Source organism: Oncorhynchus tshawytscha, linkage group LG07, assembly GCF_018296145.1.
Source record: "Oncorhynchus tshawytscha isolate Ot180627B linkage group LG07, Otsh_v2.0, whole genome shotgun sequence".
Lineage (NCBI taxonomy): Eukaryota > Metazoa > Chordata > Actinopteri > Salmoniformes > Salmonidae > Oncorhynchus > Oncorhynchus tshawytscha.
The window spans coordinates 37,967,398-37,988,294 of record NC_056435.1 but is presented as its reverse complement, the minus strand read 5'-3'; the positions used below and the strand labels follow the sequence as shown (position 1 = coordinate 37,988,294).

The following is a 20,897-nucleotide window of genomic DNA, read 5'->3' as shown; positions in this document are numbered from 1 at the left end:
TTACCTCGCTGGCTTTACTGTCCTATCAGCACTTTATAGCAGAAGCATACCATCTTTTCTCCCCGCTTCACTGTCTCAGGTACATTCCAGTCCTATACGATAGAGCAAAACAGCCCTGTGGTGACTGTATGGTACTGTATGGCCCATAGTGCAGCTCAGAGCTGAGGGGGATTCAATACAATGTGGATGGAATCTAGCTGCCCTGTTCAATGGATCAAGATCATCTTATTTACATAATCACATTCATAATCACATGATGAACTCATGGGGATCTTGCTTTTCAAACTGTGACAGTGATAACCAATTTGTCATTTAACATGTGTGCGTGTGCATGTTTGTGTGTGTGTGTGCATGCATGCGTGCGTGTGTGTGTATTAGACTCCAGAGATCTCTATGTGATGAAATGCTGACAGCATTTGAAGGCCAGAACAGAGGAACCCAAATCATTCTCAACAGCCATGATGTGTATAATGTTTGGTACAATTCACCACAGACATCAGTCAACATGACCACAGACAGTCTTGTTCATGTGAATGAAAATGAAGCTGCTGGTAGAGGTTAAAAGGGTGGAGATAAATAATAGCTATATAAGGCTGTCAGTGTCAGTCTAGTTGAAATGCAGAGGGATTACTAGGGCTCTAGGCAGGCTGGAGTGGGGAGCCATGTCAAAACACTGCTTAAAGAGCATCTCATAGGCCTTCAGTTCAAATAAACTAGCAACTAGGGCATTGCCGATCATGGAGTTTTGTATGACCATAATTGGTCAGCCAAATGGCAGCGTTTCCGTAATAACTGTTCAAATAGCATTTTTTTGTGTGCAAATGTTCTCATCTCTTCCGCTCCTGACTGCATGTGCTAGAATTCTATGTGTGCTGTTGCTGCCTAGACAACCGAAGACTAGTTTGCTTGTTTCAGCAAGGAGAAAAAAAAGTTTCATCACGTTATTAGGAGTCCCATGTTACAGCCAAAACGGACTCAACTGCACATATGCCCGGTCGTCACGTTTTCAGTCAGCGGTTCGTTCCACACACACACACACACACACACACACACACACACACACACACACACACACACACACACACACACACACACACACACACACACACACACACACACACACACACAAACAGTTATGACGGTTATTTTATTTTCATGACAGTTTTCATCCATAACCGTCGGTTACATGGTTATACAGTATGGTAATTGTGCCAGACCTACCAGTAACCATGTCACCTAAACAGCCAGGGTCTGGTCTGATACATAGCTTCAGTTTCAAGTTTTATTGTCACGTGCAAAAATACAGTGAAATACCTTTATTGCAAACTCTAAACCCAAAAATACAGTAATAGACCAAGGTCAGTAGGTCCAGAAGGTGTAGTACTGCACTGTGGGAATCTGTAGTCCCACATGTTGTTGAAGATGACTGTTGGTAAGGGACCTTTAGGAATTTCTAAAAGGTCAATCCAAGTTGAGGTCTGATGGTCTCCGCTCAGATCCTTGGTAAACACTGCAGACGGGCCTCGATGTTGCATTACTTTCTCTGGGAATCACTGAGCTTGGAAAACTCTCGGTAGCCTGAGGTGCAACTGCCATTGTTTTGGTTACATCATAGTAACCTTCTGACAACCCACAACATGGTGAAATCACAGGGAAGATGGCTGTCTCAGTCCCTCCCCACCTGGATAGTAATAGCAAGTTAACTAGTTGAGAGATGTCTTGTTATGCTTGGCACTTATTAAGATGTGCTGTTCCAACAGCTGTCACAGCCGCTCCCCTTCCCTCCTCCTCTCAACCAACCCATTTGTGAACTCCTCAGCAGCAGAACATGAATGTCAAGCTGTACTCCCTGCACTGTCATGTATTATACATCCATTGTAATGAAAGCATATTTAATTCATATGGTTTATTATGGCAGAAGAGTGGCTTGTCTTACATGCCAACTCTGGCATGAGTATAGAGAACTTGCCTTCCCTTGGACACAGAGTAGATCATACATGGCTACTTTTGAATGGCTATTCATGAATGATAACACTTGACATGATAACTCTCCTACAACCATGAGCGAGGTCATGGCTGCTACATTTTCCACCACTGCAAACCAATTCAACATGTAGGAGGTCAATATGCAATCATGGAAGCTCATTGTTGAGTTTAGATATATAACAGCCTTAAGAAAGCTGTCCAGAGCTGAAGAAGGAGTGAGGTGAAGACAAAGTGAGGTGACTAATGTTTACCTGGGGGAGGTGGTGCCCCCTGCAGGATAGTGGCAGTAGTCTCCTGGCTCAGCTTCCTCTTAGCCTCCAGGACTGGGTTCTCAAACTGGGTTCTCTGGTTGATGTGACTGAAACAGAAACAATCTATTATGTGATTAAAATTGTAGACACAAATTTACTGACACAGACACATACAAGATCCCTTGAACCGTCTGTGTGGAATTCTGCAGACCACCTGTGTGTGATTCATGATGAAAGCACTGTTATGAATGGTTATAGCATGTCTTAGAATTCATTGGGGTGATATAAGGCACTATACATTAATTCTCAATCCATTAACAATAGGTGTGTTTCCATAGCTTTCCCAATGTTTCTTCTTTGAGCTGTTGATAGCAAGTCTGTACAGATGCAAGGGGGTTAGTGTCCTCTTCATGTCTATGCCTAATGTTTGGACTGTTCAAATCAATCAAATCACATTGTATTGGTCACATACACATATTTAGCAGATGTTATTGCAGGTGTAGCAAAATGATTGTGTTCCTAACTCCAATAGTGCAGTAGTATCTAACAATTCACAACAATACACACATCTGCTGTAGAAGTTACGAATGGAATTAAGAAATATATAACTATTAGGATGAGCAATGTCGGAGTAGAATACAGTATATACATATGACCATATGACATGAGTAAAACAGTATGTAAACATTATAAAGTGACTAGTGTTGAATAAAACTAGAGATTGACTACTTTTTCTTGTCTTTAACAATGTAAACAGTCTGTCCCTCTGGCATAACAAAGCCATTGTTTTACACAGAGTTAATTTTGAACTGGAACACCGGCGGCAAAACGTCCCCCGTCCATTTGCCTTTGAAACAAACAGTATGGGTTCCTCTCTCTCACACACAGCCTCTACCTAGGAGGGACCCTTATGTAACACCAGTAATAAAACAAAGCAAGCGTTTAATTTCCTTGTCATCACAACAGCCACCTTTCCCTCTCCTTCCCTCCTTGATAACTCTCACAACCCTCCTCCTATACCTACTGCTGCTATAATGGCTGGGTTTTAGAGATGTCTCGCTGGGGCAGCCAGAACACCTTCTGTACACAAACACTCACAACCATTGCTGTGTTTTCACCTGGGTGAATGTGATGTTACCAACAGAGCTTCTGTTTACCACCCACTGAAAAACCAATACAAGAGTCTTGATCATGGAATAGTATTGTTCTCAAATGTATGGTTCCCGAGCAGTACACCACATGTCTAGTAACACATGATATCCCTGCTGCCTATACATAATGTATACTGTACCTATAGTTAGTTTATGATCTATTGTATTGCTGGGGAATATATCAGATATTCATGTGGTGGCAGAGTGAACAGACTTACTCTACATAATATGTTCCATACTGTGGGTCCTCTATTTCCTCCCAGCCATACGGAAGCTCTGTGGATACAGGAAGAGATGCATTGTGTTCAACTACTATCACACAAAACATGCAAATGTACAGTACTGCAGGATACCAGGGCATAGTGATGAGAAGAGACCAGCAGACACGAGACAAAATGCTTATGCACACATTACAGTTGGGCGATACTGGAGTTTCCAGGTATAAGACGAATAACACGTTTGCTTTCTTTTCTTCCCACCAGGGAAGTTAAGCATGAGAAAATGGGCATGAAAAAAGCCCCCATTGACATTTTGCAGTTTCGCAGGCAGCCTGGCTGGAATGGCTGCTGTACTGTACATCAAACTCTGGTGAGAACATGAAGCCCACAAAAAAACGCTCTTCACGCAAGAGAGAGCTTTGGAGATGCTTTTCAGAGGCAGCACACCAACTAGCATTCTGCCTGCCTTTAAAAATCCATTAGAAACAACCGACCAGGGTCCTGTGTCTCCCTCGTACCCCCCACTCTCTCCCTACACTTAGCCCACATCACAGCCACACACCCTGGGAATGGATGGGCAAACGAGTGGGCACTCCTGGTACTTGTGGCATTCAAGTGACGCAAACAAGCTGAAGAGTCATCATACATAGAGTTCCTTCAGAAAGTATTCAAACCCCTTGACTTATTCCACATTTTTTTGTGTTACAGCCTGAATATATTTTTTTTCTCACCCATCCACACACAATACTCCATAATGACAAAGTGAAAACATGCTTTTAGAATTCTTTTCAAATGTATTGAAAATGAAATACAGAAATGTCAAATTTACATACAGTTTACATACACCTTAGCCAAATACATTTAAACTAAACAAAAATACTGTTAAACACAATTATTGCATAGAGTGAGTCCATGCAACTTATTATGTGACTTGTTCGGTAAAGTTGTACTTCTGAACGTATATAGGCTTGCCATAACGAAGGAGTTGAATACTTATTGACTCAGAACATTTCTGCTTTTAATTTTTTATTAAATATAATACAATTAAAATAAACATAATTCCACTTTGACATTATGGGGTATTTTGTGTAGGTCAGTGACAAAAAAAATCAAAATTTAATCCATTTAAAATTCAGGCTGTAACACAACAAAATGTGGAAAAAGAGGGGTTGTGAATACTTTCTGAGGGCATTGTATAAGTAGCACACATTACCCTGAGCTGGAGGCATTTATTAAGGAACATGCCATCATGTCAGAGGATGCAGACAATCTTGTCTGTATAGAAACGCAGTCATTTATATTTGATGAGCTGTCCGTACATGTGAAATAATGCACAGTATTCTGTAAGGCAGGGGCTGGGGGGCATAACCATGTGTAAAACGGCATGTGTGTACTAGTACAGTAGTAGAAGTAGCAGTAGTAGTAGTGGTAGCTGTAAGAGCTTTATGTACGCATGTACTGTGTGGTCCACTAAGGTCCTGAAGCCTTACCTCCATCCTCACACTTCTCCGGGGGCTTGGCTTTCTTGGCGAGGCGGGGGTCCAGCCAGGTGGTGGTCTTGCTGTTGTGACTGTGAAGGGGAGACAAGAGAAACATTCAAAAACCCGAGCCAGCTACTGACACTGGTATTTGCATCAGTGGAAAATAGACAGTCATGTACCCACCAACAAAGCTACACAAGTTACAAATAACTTCTTGACCAAGTAATTCATCCTGCTTTTTATTCAAATGAGGGAAAAACTGAAACACAGTATTCATTATGACATGTGGTGACTTCAGACAAGATCAGTTGGAAGCCTGTTCTCAAACAACTCAAAGGCCTCTGGGAGAGCTATATATACTCAATCATTCCTAAAACACAGTATTGATTGGTCAGGAAAACTGCTGACGTTTTCTTGAAGAGAAACCACCAAGTAAATGAGCTCAGACTAGAAACACTTTTGCAACAATTATGTAGGCTAGGGCTGTCAGTTTTGGAGTAAACATTGAGTCAATATGAGTAGATTTTAAAGAGACCCACACCAGTCCAGGCCTTGGCTTGTTTTACTAACTAACTTAAATCCACTGTCTGTTCGACATGGCTTATGTAACACGTGTGCTGTGTGCTTCACTAATCTAACCAACAATTGTATGATACTTTGCACGATGCTGATCAGATATAGCCATTTATTGCATAACCTGTAACGTAACATTCAACATTCAGTCCAGAGCAGAAGTAAGTGTCTTGTGTCATTAAAAAACCATTACCTACATTTCTGACATTTATTTAATTATTTAGCATGAAACTCTATTAAGCATAAACTCAGCATTTTTTGGGAGGAGCCTTGAACTCTCTGTATCTACAGTGTAGCAGAGTTTAAACAACCAGGACTCAGTCGACTCAAGGATGTCTCTTTGTCCTGTCCCTGAGTGGATATACGGGTGCTGTTGCAGTACTCACTCTATGAAGTAGACCATGCCCGTCTCGGTGTAGGCCATCTCCCAGTTGAGAGGCAGTGGTTCCAGGCTGTCGTCGCGGGGCAGAGAGCTCCACGTACGGAAGTCCATTGCACTGCTGGACTGGGTGTAGCTGGGCACCGCCTTCCTCCATGATGCCCCCTCTTTATGCTCTGAAAGAGAGAGAGTGCGAGAGAAACAGCAGAAGGTTAGTCCTGCATGGACACCTCAAGCCTCATCCTGTTCTCCCAGCTGCAGCGGGAGGAAGGAGGGTTTGATGTCGGTAAAGGATTTGCATGCAAGAGATCGTGTGTTCTGTTCACCAAGGCACTGTTTTGCATTTGCATGTACGTGTAAGTGTGTTTATGCATATGTGTGTACACCCCCTGGGTTTCAATGATATACTGTAGTAACTGAGGATTCACAGTAAAAATGACATTTTAGCTTGAGGCTATTTGGTATAATAATACTGTCTTTATAGTTATTTCTATACTTTTTATTTATTATTTTAATGAGACCTGCAATAAAAGCATCACAATCAACATGAGCATAGACAACAAAGGCTCTCCAGGGTACAAAAAGCTACCAAATGAAACTTATACCCAAGGGTCTTCTAATTGAGGGACTGTTTTTGTGTAATGCTAACCTCTGCACAAGCATATGATACAATGAGGCTCAACACAAAACAGCTTCTTCTAGTGTATACCACAGAGCTGATACAGGCAGCCCATTAGCATGTCAAGTTTGTGCATGTGCTTCTGTATTTGAGTAAATAGTTAACACACTACTACATCCATGGGATTTGCTGGTATTTCCAACAGATTGTTTATTTACTTGTTAGCTTGAAGGATGGGGAGGAACTGGCAAATGAGTCTGACGTCAACCGCTTATGCTAATCTGACTTCATCCACGCATGTACATGCGCACACACACAAACACACACACACACACAGGATCTGCGGATGTTCTGACTGGCCTCATGTAAATACCATGCACCATAGCCAGCCTTGAGGAGAGCTGAGGTCATCAGAGACAGTTCACAGAAGGGTGAGAGCCTGAGAGCCCACACCACACTGACTGTACTAGACACATACAGGAAGTCAGGCAGGGATCAGGGTTTGTCTTCAACACAGAGACCAGGGAAGTTCAGTCAGGCCATTGCACTCACTTTTTCCATAAACCTTCTGACCTGTTCATAATTGTTTCCATATATGGTTGGTTTGGAATGAAAAGTTCAGAACAACCCCAACATGACTGCAGTACAGCAGAAATGTGATGTATTTTACATAAAAAGACTTGTAAGCCATTTCTGTTGGAATCAGGCTATCCTTGGGCACATCAAAGACAGCCCAGATCCTTTGAGAGAGGAGTCCTGATTGATCACACACATGGAGTCTCTTGTCTTAGGGTAAGAAGACTGCTGCCTTCCAAGGTGACCTGCACTACATTAGAAGGTGTTACTGATACTGGATGTGCTTTAGGCATGGCTTTGGTGTGGGAAGTGTCTGGCTATATAGACAGAGCATGGTTGGATAACACAAACAGACAGATAGCACAAACTGGGAATAATGGGGAAGGTGATCACAGCTCCTAGATCATAGGTCAATATGTATAGTATAGAGCAGAATTATGTTATAGAGTAGAAATATGATATAGTTCATAGTCATAATAATGTACATCTAAAAGTAGAAAGATATTTGAAAAAGGACTAAGAGATGTACAAAAGGGGACTATCCTGAGCAAAGAGAGAAAGGGAAGGAGAGGGGGTTTGAGTGTGAGATGTACTGACCTGGGAGGCCATTGGACAGAGGTGGCCTCTCATCATCGTCCTCCTCCTCAGGGACCACACTGTCCTTCCTGTCCATTTTGCTGACGGAGGTGGTCCGTTTACGCTGGACCTCGTTGTCATAGTCCTCATCAAACAGCACCTGATCCACCAGGTCAGGCTGCACCAGGGTGGGCTCTGCTGGGGGCTTGGGGGTCCCATAGTAGTTACCTGGAGATAGAGGGGGGGGGGGTCAGATAGAGAGATGAGTGTCTAACAAGTTCCCTTTTCTCAGCCATCCCTGTAGCTACTATGCAGCCCTGGTAAGACATAGGCAGTTATTGTGCATTGAGGCCATCTGAACAAGAACTGGTAAAGTAATGGGACCACAATCTTGTAAACACGGTCCTACATTTCAATCGTGTTTAAGGCTTAACTGAATGAACAACAGCGGCAAAATGCAATATGAAAGTTTATTAAAATTGTTTAGGGAGTGGCCTCATCTCCGAAGTAAGATCCTCGGAGCCAGATGCTTTGATGGCAGTTAGCTCTATGGGCGGCAGCTGGCATGGAAACCCCCCAGCTGGAAGAAAGGATTTCCAATGACGGGGCTTAGCTGGTGGTGGTGGGGAGGTGAAGGGTTGTCAGTACATTTTGCTGGATAAGTTTTAAAGTCCAGAAATGAAATGTGATAACAGGTTAAACAGAAAGCGTGAGAAATGTGTATTATTGGGCTGTGCTCATAGGCTATAAGGTAAGTAGGTGAATGACATTCCGCACGTGGCTAATAGAAAAGAGAAGGAGAGAAGAGGCTAATGATGATACGTTTGTAAACACTATCACATACATTCCCACTATGCCCGTAGAATAGGAAACGATGTGAATTATATTATGCTTACTGTATGAAGTTAACGCGAGCCATTCAGACAAGCCTTACTGATTGACCCATCGTAAACTACATGTGACCACTATAGACTCCTCCATTATACATGAGCGTGCCATGAACAGTGTGATCTGTTTAACGGGAGAACCTTTCATCCTGGCTGTGCCCCCCCCCCAATTAACGATCTCTGAAAAGTGTTTTTCTCCTGGTGAATAAAAACCTTGTGATACTGCCTATAAATAGTCAGTGAAGATAACAGTATCGTATAGGAGCTTAACTTTGTTAAATCATTGGCTAATTTAGCTCATAGGGTGATCAATCTCTGACTAGCAGTTGAACACTCTGGCTAACTACATTTATGCACAGAAAACATAATTATTCAACCTGCATTACGATAATGAATTATGTACATACTGATTCGATACTGATTCGAGATGCCCAAAATGTTTATGTTTATTTGTTTGCTAAGCAGTTCCCAGATCTGAATCTGTTCATGGGAGCATTATGGAATTATGTTTTGGCAATTTTTTATTTTAAGGTCAAACATTTACTGTATGATTAGACAGAGTCTATTCATAATTCATAAGCAGCTTAATTAAAGAACCGGGGAAAGATGCCACTGGGAAATATGGATTTTTAGCAAATGTATTACTCTCTATAAACTTGATCTCCTTTTAATTTGAACTGTGCTTGTTCTCATCTTACAAACCTTTGATCTCCACCTATTACAATTGAAACATTACAAATAGGTCTGTTATAGAAGACATGCTTAAAAGACAGCTTTCTCTCTTTATAAGGCCGTGGTAGTCACTAATATTTTTGAGGGAGACACTTTTGTAAAACAAAATCACTGGGCGAACCGCAATACCCATCGGAGAACGGGGGTGGAGAGTCACAAAGTCCAATTTATTCATACATGATATTAAACAGATATATACATTTAAGATTTTATTAACTTGGACCATCAAGCAATTTGAATCTCTTATTCTCTATTTTAGGACACTTGGCGGTATCATAAACAAATGTGTAAAATATTTTGATTCATCTTTAGAATCTGACCTTACTGTCATTATCTTGCCATTACTGTCATTTTCTTATTCCCATTAAAAGGTAGAGCACATTATATGGAAAATCAGGTAATGAAACATTTCAGTCTGAAGGAAGTATGCTTTGGAGTGATTGAAATCGATCAGAAAAGTATTAGGGAAAACATTAGGGATGATAATCAAGCAATCTTATCAGATAACATGTATTTGTCACATGCTTCGGAAACAACAGGTGTAGACTTTAACTTACTTACAGATCCTTTTCCACAATGTAGAGTTAAAGATAAAGATAAATAAGAATATATATATATATATATATTTAAAAAAAAATATATATATATATATATATATACAGTGCTTTGCGAAAGTATTCGGCACCCTTTAACTTTGCGACCTTTTGCCACATTTCAGGCTTCAAACATAAAGATATAAAACTGTATTTTTTAAACTTTTTTAACAAATCAAAAACTGAAAAATTGGGCGTGCAAAATTATTCAGCCCCCTTAAGTTAATACTTTGTAGCGCCACCTTTTGCTGCGATTACAGCTGTAAGTCGCTTGGGGTATGTCTCTATCAGTTTTGCACATCGAGAGACTGAACTTTTTTCCCATTCCTGAGCTCGAGCTCAGTGAGGTTGGATGGAGAGCATTTGTGAACAGCAGTTTTCAGTTCTTTCCACAGATTCTCGATTGGATTCAGGTCTGGACTTTGACTTGGCCATTCTAACACCTGGATATGTTTATTTTTGAACCATTCCATTGTAGATTTTGCTTTATGTTTTGGATCATTGTCTTGTTGGAAGACAAATCTCCGTCCCAGTCTCAGGTCTTTTGCAGGCTCCATCAGGTTTTCTTCCAGAATGGTCCTGTATTTGGCTCCATCCATCTTCCCATCAATTTTAACCATCTTCCCTGTCCCTGCTGAAGAAAAGCAGGCCCAAACCATGATGCTGCCACCACCATGTTTGACAGTGGGGATGGTGTGTTCAGGGTGATGAGCTGTGTTGCTTTTACGCCAAACACAACGTTTTGCATTGTTGCCAAAAAGTTCCATTTTGGTTTCATCTGACCAGAGCACCTTCTTCCACATGTTTGGTGTGTCTCCCAGGTGGCTTGTGGCAAACTTTAAACGACACTTTTATGGATATCTTTAAGAAATGGCTTTCTTCTTGCCACTCTTCCATAAAGGCCAGATTTGTGCAATATACGACTGATTGTTGTCCTATGGACAGAGTCTCCCACCTCAGCTGTAGATCTCTGGAGTTCATCCAGAGTGATCATGGGCCTTTTGGCTGCATCTCTGATCAGTCTTCTCCTTGTATGAGCTGAAAGTTTAGAGGGACGGCCAGGTCTTGGTAGATTTGCAGTGGTCTGATACTCCTTCCATTTCAATATTATCGCTTGCACAGTGCTCCTTGGGATGTTTAAAGCTTGGGAAATCTTTTTGTATCCAAATCCGGCTTAAACTTCTTCACAACAGTATCTCAGACCTGCCTGGTGTGTTCCTTGTTCTTCATGATGCTCTCTGCGCTTTTAACGGACCTCTGAGACTATCACAGTGCAGGTGCATTTATATGGAGACTTGATTACACACAGGTGGATTGTATTTATCATCATTAGTCATTTAGGTCAACATTGGATCATTCAGAGATCCTCAATGAACTTCTGGAGAGAGTTTGCTGCACTGAAAGTAAAGGGGCTGAATAATTTTGCACGCCCAATTTTTCAGTTTTTGATTTGTTAAAAAAGTTTGAAATATCCAATAAATGTCGTTCCACTACATGATTGTGTCCCACTTGTTGTTGATTCTTCACAAAAAAATACAGTTTTATATCTTTATGTTTGAAGCCTGAAATGTGCCAAAAGGTCGCAAAGTTCAAGGGGGCCAAATACTTTCGCAAGGCACTGTATATAGTACCAGTTAAAAGTTTGGACACACCTACTCATTCAAGGATTTGTCTTTATTTTTACTATTTTCTACATTGTAGAATAATAGTTGTCACGACCGTCGTAAGAACATTCGGACCAAAGCGCCGCGTGAAATCGGTTCAACATTTTCTTATTATAAGTGAACCGGACAAAAAACAATAAAGAATAAATTATATGTGAGGTTATGGAGTGCTCAAAGGCAACATAAACAAGAACCCACAAAACACAGTGGGGAAATGGCTGCCTAAATATGATCCCCAATCAGAGACAACGATAAACAGCTGCCTCTGATTGGGAACCATACCAGGCCAACACAGAAATAAAACAACCTAGATTACCCACCCAAGTCACACACCGACCTAACCAACATAGAGAATAAAAGGCTCTCTATGGTCAGGGCGTGACAATAGGGAAGACATCAAAACTATGAAATAACACATATGGAATCATGTAGTAACCAAATAGTATCCACACTTTGCCTCTATGACAGCTTTGCACACTTTTGACATTCTCTCAACCAGCTTCATGAGGTAGTCACCTGGAATGCATTTCAATTAACAGATGTACAATGTAGAAAATTGTACAAATAAAGAAAAACACTTGAATGAGTAGGTGTGTCCAAACTTTTGACTGGTAATCTATTTAAACACATACAGTTGAAGTCTTAGGTTGGAATCATTAAAACTTGTTTTTCAACCACTCCACAAATGTATTGTTAACAAACTATAGTTTTGGCAAGTTGGTTAGGACATCTACTTTGTGCATGATACAAGTCAATTTTCCAACAATCGTTTACGGACAGATTATTTCACTTATAATTCACTGTATCACAATTCGAGTGGGTTAGAAGTTTACATACACAAACTTGACTGTGCCTTTAAACAGCTTGGAAAATTCCAGAAAATGATGTTATGGCTTTAAAAGCTTCTTATAGGCAAATTGACATCATTTGAGTCAATTGGAGGTGTACCCGTGGACGTATTTTTACCTTTATTTAACCAGGCAAGTCAGTTCAGAACAAATTCTTATTTTCAATTGCAGCAAAGGAACAGTGGGTTACCTGCCTGTTCACAGGCAGAACGACAGATTTGTACCTTGTCAGCTCGGGGGTTATGAACTTGCAACCTTCCGGTTACTAGTCCAACGCTCTAACCACTAGGCTACCCAAGGCCTACCTTCAAACTCAGTGCCTCTTTGCTTGGTATCATGGGAAAATCAAAAGAAATCAGCCAAGACCTCAGGGAGAAAAAAAAAAATGTAGACCTCCACAAGTCTGGTTCATCCTTGGGAGCAATTTCCAAATGCCTGAAGGTACCACGTTCATCTGTACAAACAATAATACGCAAGTATAAACACCATGGGACCACACAGCCCCCATACCACTCAGGAAGGAGACATGTTCTGTCTCCTAGAGATTAACATACTTTGGCGCGAAAAGTGCAAATCAATCCCAGAACAACAGCAAAGGACCTTGTGAAGATGCTGGAGGAAACAGGTACAAAAGTATCTATATCCACAGTAAAACAAGTCATATATCGACATTACCTGGATGGCTGCTCAGCAAGGAAGAAGCCACTGCTCCAAAACCACCATAAAAAGCCAGACTACGGTTTGCAACTGCACATGGGGACAAAGATTGTACTTTTTGGAGAAATGTCCTCTTGCATGATGAAACAAAAATAGAACAGTTTGGCCTTAATGACCATCGTTATGTTTGGAGGAAAAACGGGGAGGCTTGCAAGCTGAAGAACACCATCCCAACCGTGAAGCACGGGGGTGGCAGCATCATGTTGTGGGTGTGTTTTGCTGCAGGAGGGACTGCTGCACTGCACCAAATAGATGGCATCATGAGGAAGGGAAATTGTGTGGATATATTGAAGCAACATCTCAAGACATCAGTCAGGAAGTTAAAGCTTGGTCGCAAATGGGTCTTCCAAGTGGACAATGACCCCAAGCATACTTCCAAAGTTGTGGCAAATTGGCTTAAGGACAACAAAGTCAAGGTATTGGAGTGGACATCACATTGCCCTTACCTTAATCCTATAGAAAATGTGTGGGCAGAACTGAAAAAGCGTGTGCGAGCAAGGAGGCCTACAAACCTGACTCAATGGGCCAAAATTCACCCAACGCATAGTGGGAAGCTTGTGGAAGGCTACCCGAAACGTTTGACCCAAGTTAAACCATTTAAAGAAAATGCTACCAAATACTAATTGAGTGTATGTAAACTTCTGACCCACTGGGAATGTGATGAAAGAAATAAAAGCTGAAATAAATCACTCTCTCTACTATTATTCTGACATTTCACATTCTTAAAATAAAGTGATGATCCTAACTAACCTGAGACAGGGAATTTTTACTAGGATTAAATGGCAGGAATTGTGAAAAACAGAGTTTAAATGTATTTAAGGTGTATTTTAAGGTGTATGTAAACTTCCGACTTCAACTGTATATAGTCTACAGAAATTGGTTCAGTTAAATGAATGTGTTCATATGGGCAGAATATTGTTGTAACGATTCTCGTCCTTGTCTGATGAGGAATATGAAGGATCGGACCAAAATGCAGCGTGGTACGTGTCCATGTTAACTTTATTAATCTGAACACAAAATAACAAAGGTGAAACAACGAAACAGTCCTATCAGGTGACAAAACACAAAACAGGAAACAACTACCCACAAACACAGGTGGGTACAGGCTACCTAAGTATGGTTCCCAATCAGAGGCAGCTGTCAATCATTGTCTCTGATTGAGAACCATACTTAGGCAGCCTGTTTTCCCACTATGGGTTGTGGGTAGTTGTTTTCCGTTTCAGTGTTTGCACCATACGGGACTGTTTCGGTTTTCATTTATTCTCTTGTTCTTTTGTATTTAGTGTTCAGTTAATTAAAGGCAATATGAACACGTACCATGCTGCGCTTTTGTCTACTCCTTCTTCCTCAGACAAACATCATTACAATTGTTTAGAAATTAGTTCATATGATTATATAAAGGCTGAAGGCTAAAAACAGTCTATACTATATCAAGGCCTATATCTAGTTTCTAAAAAAAAAAATGTTTTAAAGAATGTATTTTCTCCTTAAATAGACGCAGGCAAGCAGTGTTACCACGGTCCACAATTTCATCGGTTTCATCCTGGGTCTCCAGGCTTTTCACCTTCAGGCCATTGATCGTCACCTTTCGGATGCAAATCTGAGCATTGTCCGGGATATGGTTGTGTTCTCCAGATAACTTTGCGATAACCCCATCAGTGAGGGTTCTGTGACCTCTGCATTGGAAACATCATATTCAGTCCACTTCCAGAAGGATTTATTTGCAGTCTGTCTCTCCCGTCGGTGTAGCCTTCATGCACCAGGATATTTTTTCCATGCACAGAGAGGATCCATTTGGGTTCCAATGCAGCTTCTTCTGACCTCCTCTAAGAATAATGAATTCTGAGGGTAGCAGTGAAAGATAGTTTTAAGCAGAATATTTGGATTATTAGCATATGCACGACTTGCAATTCGATTGCTGGACTATCGAAGCCATCCATCCAATCCATTTATTCAGATCTGGCAGTTCAAAGAGGATAGTTTCAATGGTAATGAATTGGGCTTAGTTATTGTTCATTAGCAGCATACATTTGCATTGATTCTCTTAAATCTCTTAAATTATCCAAATATGCTCTTCTTTTGCAATGTTTAGCCTACTGTACTGTTTGTCTGTCTGGACTGTCTGCCTGTCTTGGTGATAATCTTAAGATAATAGAATACTAAAATAGTATTCCTTAGTTTGTGTGCCTATTATTATTTTACATTTAAGTATGACCTCCTAAAACTAGAACCGTATCTTGTATACATTCTAATAACATTTTAGTAGTCCAAAATCGTGTTTTATAAAATCGTCCCTTGTATTAATGGCAGTGTCGATTGCCTGTCAATATTATAAGCATTTATCTATGAAATTAGACATTGAACTTGAGCCCTGTTTCAACAATCATCAGCTGATTGAGAAAATCATTTTCAGAATAACAGTAAATAACAGCTGTTATGACACACAGCACACAAGGTTTTTCTAAAACATTTTGATGTCTCATACTTTACGGAAAGTACAGTTGAAATTATACAGGCTAAAAATGAAGGCCTATACTGTAGCATTAAAAAACTGGTTCAAAAGCTAAAAAGCTTTATTTCCTTGTAATTCATTTTATTCAATGGCTTCACCTGAGTGTCCTCGCCAGCCAGGGTAGGACAGCACTTTACAACATTCCAATGTTATAGTCTTATGAATTGCTCATGCATATTTTTTTATTGAAACTGGGAACAATGGGAGAGATGGACAAATGCTGATTTACTGACTACATTCTCATTCATATTATCAAGACATGAGGTGAGTATCAAAATAGTTTTAAAAGATGCCCTTGTCTAAAATTTGAATCTCAGATACGTAGATCTTTAGCATAATAGCCTATAGTGTCAATTAAAAATATGGTGTTCTGTTATTTTGAAATAGCCTAAATGTACAGTATCATAATGAGACTAAATGAAACAACATAAGATAAATAGATTTTGTGATGTTGTCCTATATTAAAATAACTTATTAGACTTGTCAAAATGTAGGGCAAAAGGCAGACATTTCATATAAACTTTGGTTTTCTGTGGTCCAAATTTCAAAATATTTTTACATTTTTCAGACTCTTTCCATTGGTAGGCCTAACCATGTGTCTCTCCTCATTCAGAAAGCCTGCTCACTAATGTCAATACCAAAGCTGATAATTGTGACTTGATTTAATTAGAATGATGTGAATAATGATGATGAGAGCCCACTACAGCCTAACCCTTTAATCATAACCTATTGTTACTTTGTGTCTCTAAAATCACATTTCCATAGTCATGTGATAGTCTTTTTTAATTGAAACATCCACATTTTGGCCTTTTACCTTTTTTTTTACTTAGTCAGTTAAGAACAAATTCTTATTTACAATGACAGCCTACCCTGGCCAAACCCTAATGATGCTGGGCCAATTGTGTACCGCCCTATGGGGCTACCAATCACAACTGGTTGTGATACAGCCTGGAATTGAACCAGGGTCGGTAGTGTCATCTCTCTAGCACTGAGATGCAGTGCCTTAGACCGCTACGCCACTCAGGAGCCCCTTCTATTTTCAAAACTGGGGTGGCAGTGTAGCCTAGTGGTTAGAGTGTTGGACTAGTAACCGGAAGGTTGCAAGTTCAAATCCCCAAGCTGACATGGTACAAATCTGTTGTTCTGCCCTTGAACAGGCAGTTAACCCACTGTTCCTAGGCTGTCATTGAAAATAAGAATTTGTTCTTAACTGACTTGCCTAGTTAAATAAAGGTAAAATAAAATGTTTAAACGGATAAAAATTCAGTATATAGCCTATACATAATATTCTGTCTATATGAACACATTTATTTTAGTCCATATAAAGAACTGCTATGCATGAGTTAATGAAAAGTATCAAACAGACACATTGTTCCACATTCTCGAATAAAAAACAAATAAACAGAAACAGGCAATAGTGGGAGGGGCTCATTCGCCACTGTCTCGACAGACATGTGTGATTGGTTCTTCCCCTGATTAGTGATTCTGAGTGAATCCCAATGTGACACATCTCACTCCTATTATCAGGGAACCGGGGTTACGATAGTAATCCTACATTGTATGGTATTAATGCTCCTGTGCTCATCTCCCTCACAGCAGTTTGTCAGAGATGGCTTCATTAACCCTGGTGGCACAGCGATAGCAGGGAGAGATTGGGGGCCACTTAGCTAATAGTCATCTGTCTCCTGCCACCCTGACAATCATCAGCCAGACGCTATAGCATACGTATTAATTACAAACATATCTCTCGGCCCCTGGTAAATGTGCGCCAGGCAAGTGAGGGTGTGTGAAAGTGACAAGTCAGGGGAGATTTCTGCTATTATTTGTCATATTAAACTGTTTTATAAGCTGACAAGGAGAGGGGGTGGTTTGTTTGACATAAATATTGCAAATGTCATGTTGATGAGCTTCATCTTCTGAGTGGCGCAGCGGTCTAAGCCACTGCATTTTCGTGCTAGGCATCACTACAGGCCCTGGTTCAATCCTGGGCTGTATCACAACAGGCCATGATCGGGTGTCCCATAGGGCAGTGCACAATTGGCCCAGTGTCGTCCGGGTTAGGGGAGGGTTTGCCTGGGGTAGAAATCTGTTCTTAAAATAAAACAAATACAAATATACACTAACAGACATGGACAGACTTCAATGTATACAGTACTTTACACTGATGTATTCCTTGCTAAATGCACCAAGGCAAAGCACAGGAGTCAGAAACAGCCACAGTACATGCTAGGCATCAGTCCACTGATTTCATGTACTCAACCCACTAAATTCATATACTCAACCCACTAGAGAATTTAGTGCATTTAGCAAGGCATACATCAGTGTAAAGTACTGTATACATTGAAGTCTGTCCAGGGTTTCCCAACTGGCGGCCAGCCAAGTTCTGAGCTAAACAATTATAATATGTTTTTATTTTTACATTTTTATTGTTGGACATAAAAGACTGTAAAAACACCAGCAAATCAGCTCCAAGTGATTTTAATTTTGGAGATTTGTTTCAAAGTATTCACAAGCATAATAGAGAGATATCCACAAAGTGCAGTGAACTGCAATGCTGCTGAGGTTTTCACGCTCAACAGTTTCACATGTGTACCCAAAGGACATACAGCCAACTTGACACAACGGTGGGAAGCATTGAAGTCAACATGGGCCAGCATCCCTGTGGAATGCTTTCGACACCTTGTAGAGTCCATGCCCTGACGAATTGAGGGCAAAAGGGGGTGGAGCAACTCAATATTAGGCAGGTGTTCTTAATATTTATGCACTCAGTGTATGCGATCGTATACAAAAGTAAGCAAATATAAAATGATTATGTTTAGTATTATACCTGTTTGGGCTTCTTGCAGTCAATTTGCAATCTACAAATGACTTGCAATTATGCTCCGGCCCCCTGACCATCCACTCAAGATATAATCATCCCACTGCTCCAGGCCCATATGTTCTCATAGAAATCAGAATCATGAACACAGTGGGATTCCCTGCCCAAAATACATTTGAGAATAATTTGAATTAGACAGACTTTCCCATTTCCTAGTAACAGTGATGTCAGCAGCGCCAAACTATGTGCGTTGTTAATTTCTGGGCAGCTGTCCTTGTGCTGTGCCGCCTGACAGGACCTGAACCACACAGAAGAGCAGAGCCGGAGTGAGGGCTGAGCCCAGACAGACTCCCTCTCAGAGCCTGGCACAGATGGCTGTGTCATGAAACCTGGGACCCTGTGGGTCACCCTGGCACGAACTGCATCCCGGCAGCACCGCCTGGGAGAGGGGAGAGGCCTCAGCTCACTGGGCAGGGCAGGTCTGGCACGACACTGGGTGGGCCTGTGTGGTCTGTGTGGCGGTGGGGGGTTAACAGGGCCAGGGATGACAGGAAGTAAGTAAGGGAAGAGAGAGAGGATAATAGTGCTAGTTCTCTGACTGTCTGGCACAGCAGTACAAATCAGCCAGAGAGCAGGGATGCAAGCTATAGCGGCTAATGGGCTATTCGAAACACCATTAAGATTAGCTAAGGAACAAATTGAAGAGTAATATGGTTACAACATACTCTAAAAGTCAGTTGGGCTAGTCAAATGTATAGGCACTAAAAATTAGGACATAAAATAAACTAGAGGGCTCGAATACAGCAGGCTACTCCAGCAGAACTGGGTCATGTTCATTTTTCACACACTCACTCAGTATACTCTTTATGGCAAAAGAGGATACAGTTCAAGCACATATAAATATAAAAAATCCCATTCCACTATCAAATGACCTCCACAGCTGTACTGAGTTTACTCATAGTGCAGGGAGACCACAGCTCTGTGCCAGTAGGGCAGTTCCCAATTAAGATTGAAAGATGTCAGCAGAAAGAATGGTGTATCAGCTATGACATGGCACCTTGAGTTTGAAAAATCTATTTTGGTTATTGAGCTACAGTAACCAAAGCAGTACAGGGCAGTACACTACAGCACAGCAGCATAGAGTAGGGTAGAGTACAGTTCAGTACAGTGAAGTTAAGTACAGTAAATTACAGTTCAGTACAGTAGTGAGGCAGAGTGAGAGAGAGGGAGAGGTTGTCCAGACTCAGACGGTTGGTTTGACCGCCAGATAACAGAAAGTGAAAGAAAACAGTAACCAGCTGAACATAACAGTATGCCAGTGGGAGGCAGGACAGTAGCAGGCGACCCAACTGTGGTTTGTGGCTACTATAATTTCCCATTGTAGCCAATTCATTTGCAGTGATTCCGTTATCAATTTGGGAACAGAATTGCGAGTTTGAATCACTTAAAAATTCCTGAACAAAATTGATATCAGTAAAATCACTAAAACCAATTGGTAGGTCTGTTACTTCTGTAAGATTTCATCATCCTCCCTCCTCATGAGAATATGTGGGTCTTTGTTAATGGAATTACAATGCACAAGGCAATATTTCTCTAAAACTAAATATAAGTGTTGATATTCATTGCCAGTTGTCTTGCCATCAACATTATTGTGTTTGGACGTATTTCTGATACCATTTCTAAGGCCCCTTTTGCATCTGTTTATCCGGTAATCAAAGCCTTTACTTATGCCTAATTTTTAAGGTGTAACATTTAAATTTTTTTTAATCTATGCCTTAATTTCCCCAAAACATAGACTCTTAGCTTTCCTGTGGGGCTCAGTTGGTGGAGCATGGTGCTTGCAATGCCAGCGTTGTGGGTTCAATTCCCACTGGGGACCAGTACAAAAATGTATGCACTTACTACTTATTGAAAGTTGCTCTGGATAAGAGTGTCTGCTAAATGACAAAAATGTACATTTGACATGCTCCTATGAACTTCACATGTTGGTGCTCATGGGTCTTTTAGATGGAAATGCCCAGCAGCCAAACATGTTTCTGTCGAGGACCTACCACTAACAGGGTCTTCAATGGACAGCAAAGTGCAGCCTAGAGCCTTGGAAAGTCAATACACATATATTCACCCAGCCAAACACGGCTAGTGTACAGATTTGAGAGCTTGCCGTTGAAAAGCTGACTCTGGGCGCTTGGCTGAAGTCCTATAAATCTATCCCTAGTCCTCTTCTCTCTCTCTAGACTAATCAAATCATTCAGAAAGTGTGCTTTACTACAGCCCAGCTAAACGCCATTCTGTGTCGTGTGTTATCTGGCTGCCTGT

General features: G+C 40.9%; 1 protein-coding gene across 3 annotated transcripts in view; it reads right to left on the bottom strand.

Moving 5' to 3' along the window:
- The window catches only part of LOC112254459 (membrane-associated guanylate kinase, WW and PDZ domain-containing protein 3), a 144,016-nt gene that overhangs the window by 21,728 nt on the left and 101,391 nt on the right, over nucleotides 1–20,897 (bottom strand). For all 3 annotated transcript variants that reach the window (XM_024427075.2, XM_024427073.2, XM_024427074.2), the window contains exons 4-8: nucleotides 7,832–8,038; nucleotides 6,047–6,215; nucleotides 5,097–5,176; nucleotides 3,607–3,664; nucleotides 2,238–2,344 (exon numbers count right to left, since the gene is read on the bottom strand). In XM_024427075.2, coding sequence (XP_024282843.1) covers nucleotides 2,238–2,344; nucleotides 3,607–3,664; nucleotides 5,097–5,176; nucleotides 6,047–6,215; nucleotides 7,832–8,038 — 621 coding nt within the window. The remainder of the gene's footprint in view (nucleotides 1–2,237; nucleotides 2,345–3,606; nucleotides 3,665–5,096; nucleotides 5,177–6,046; nucleotides 6,216–7,831; nucleotides 8,039–20,897) is intronic.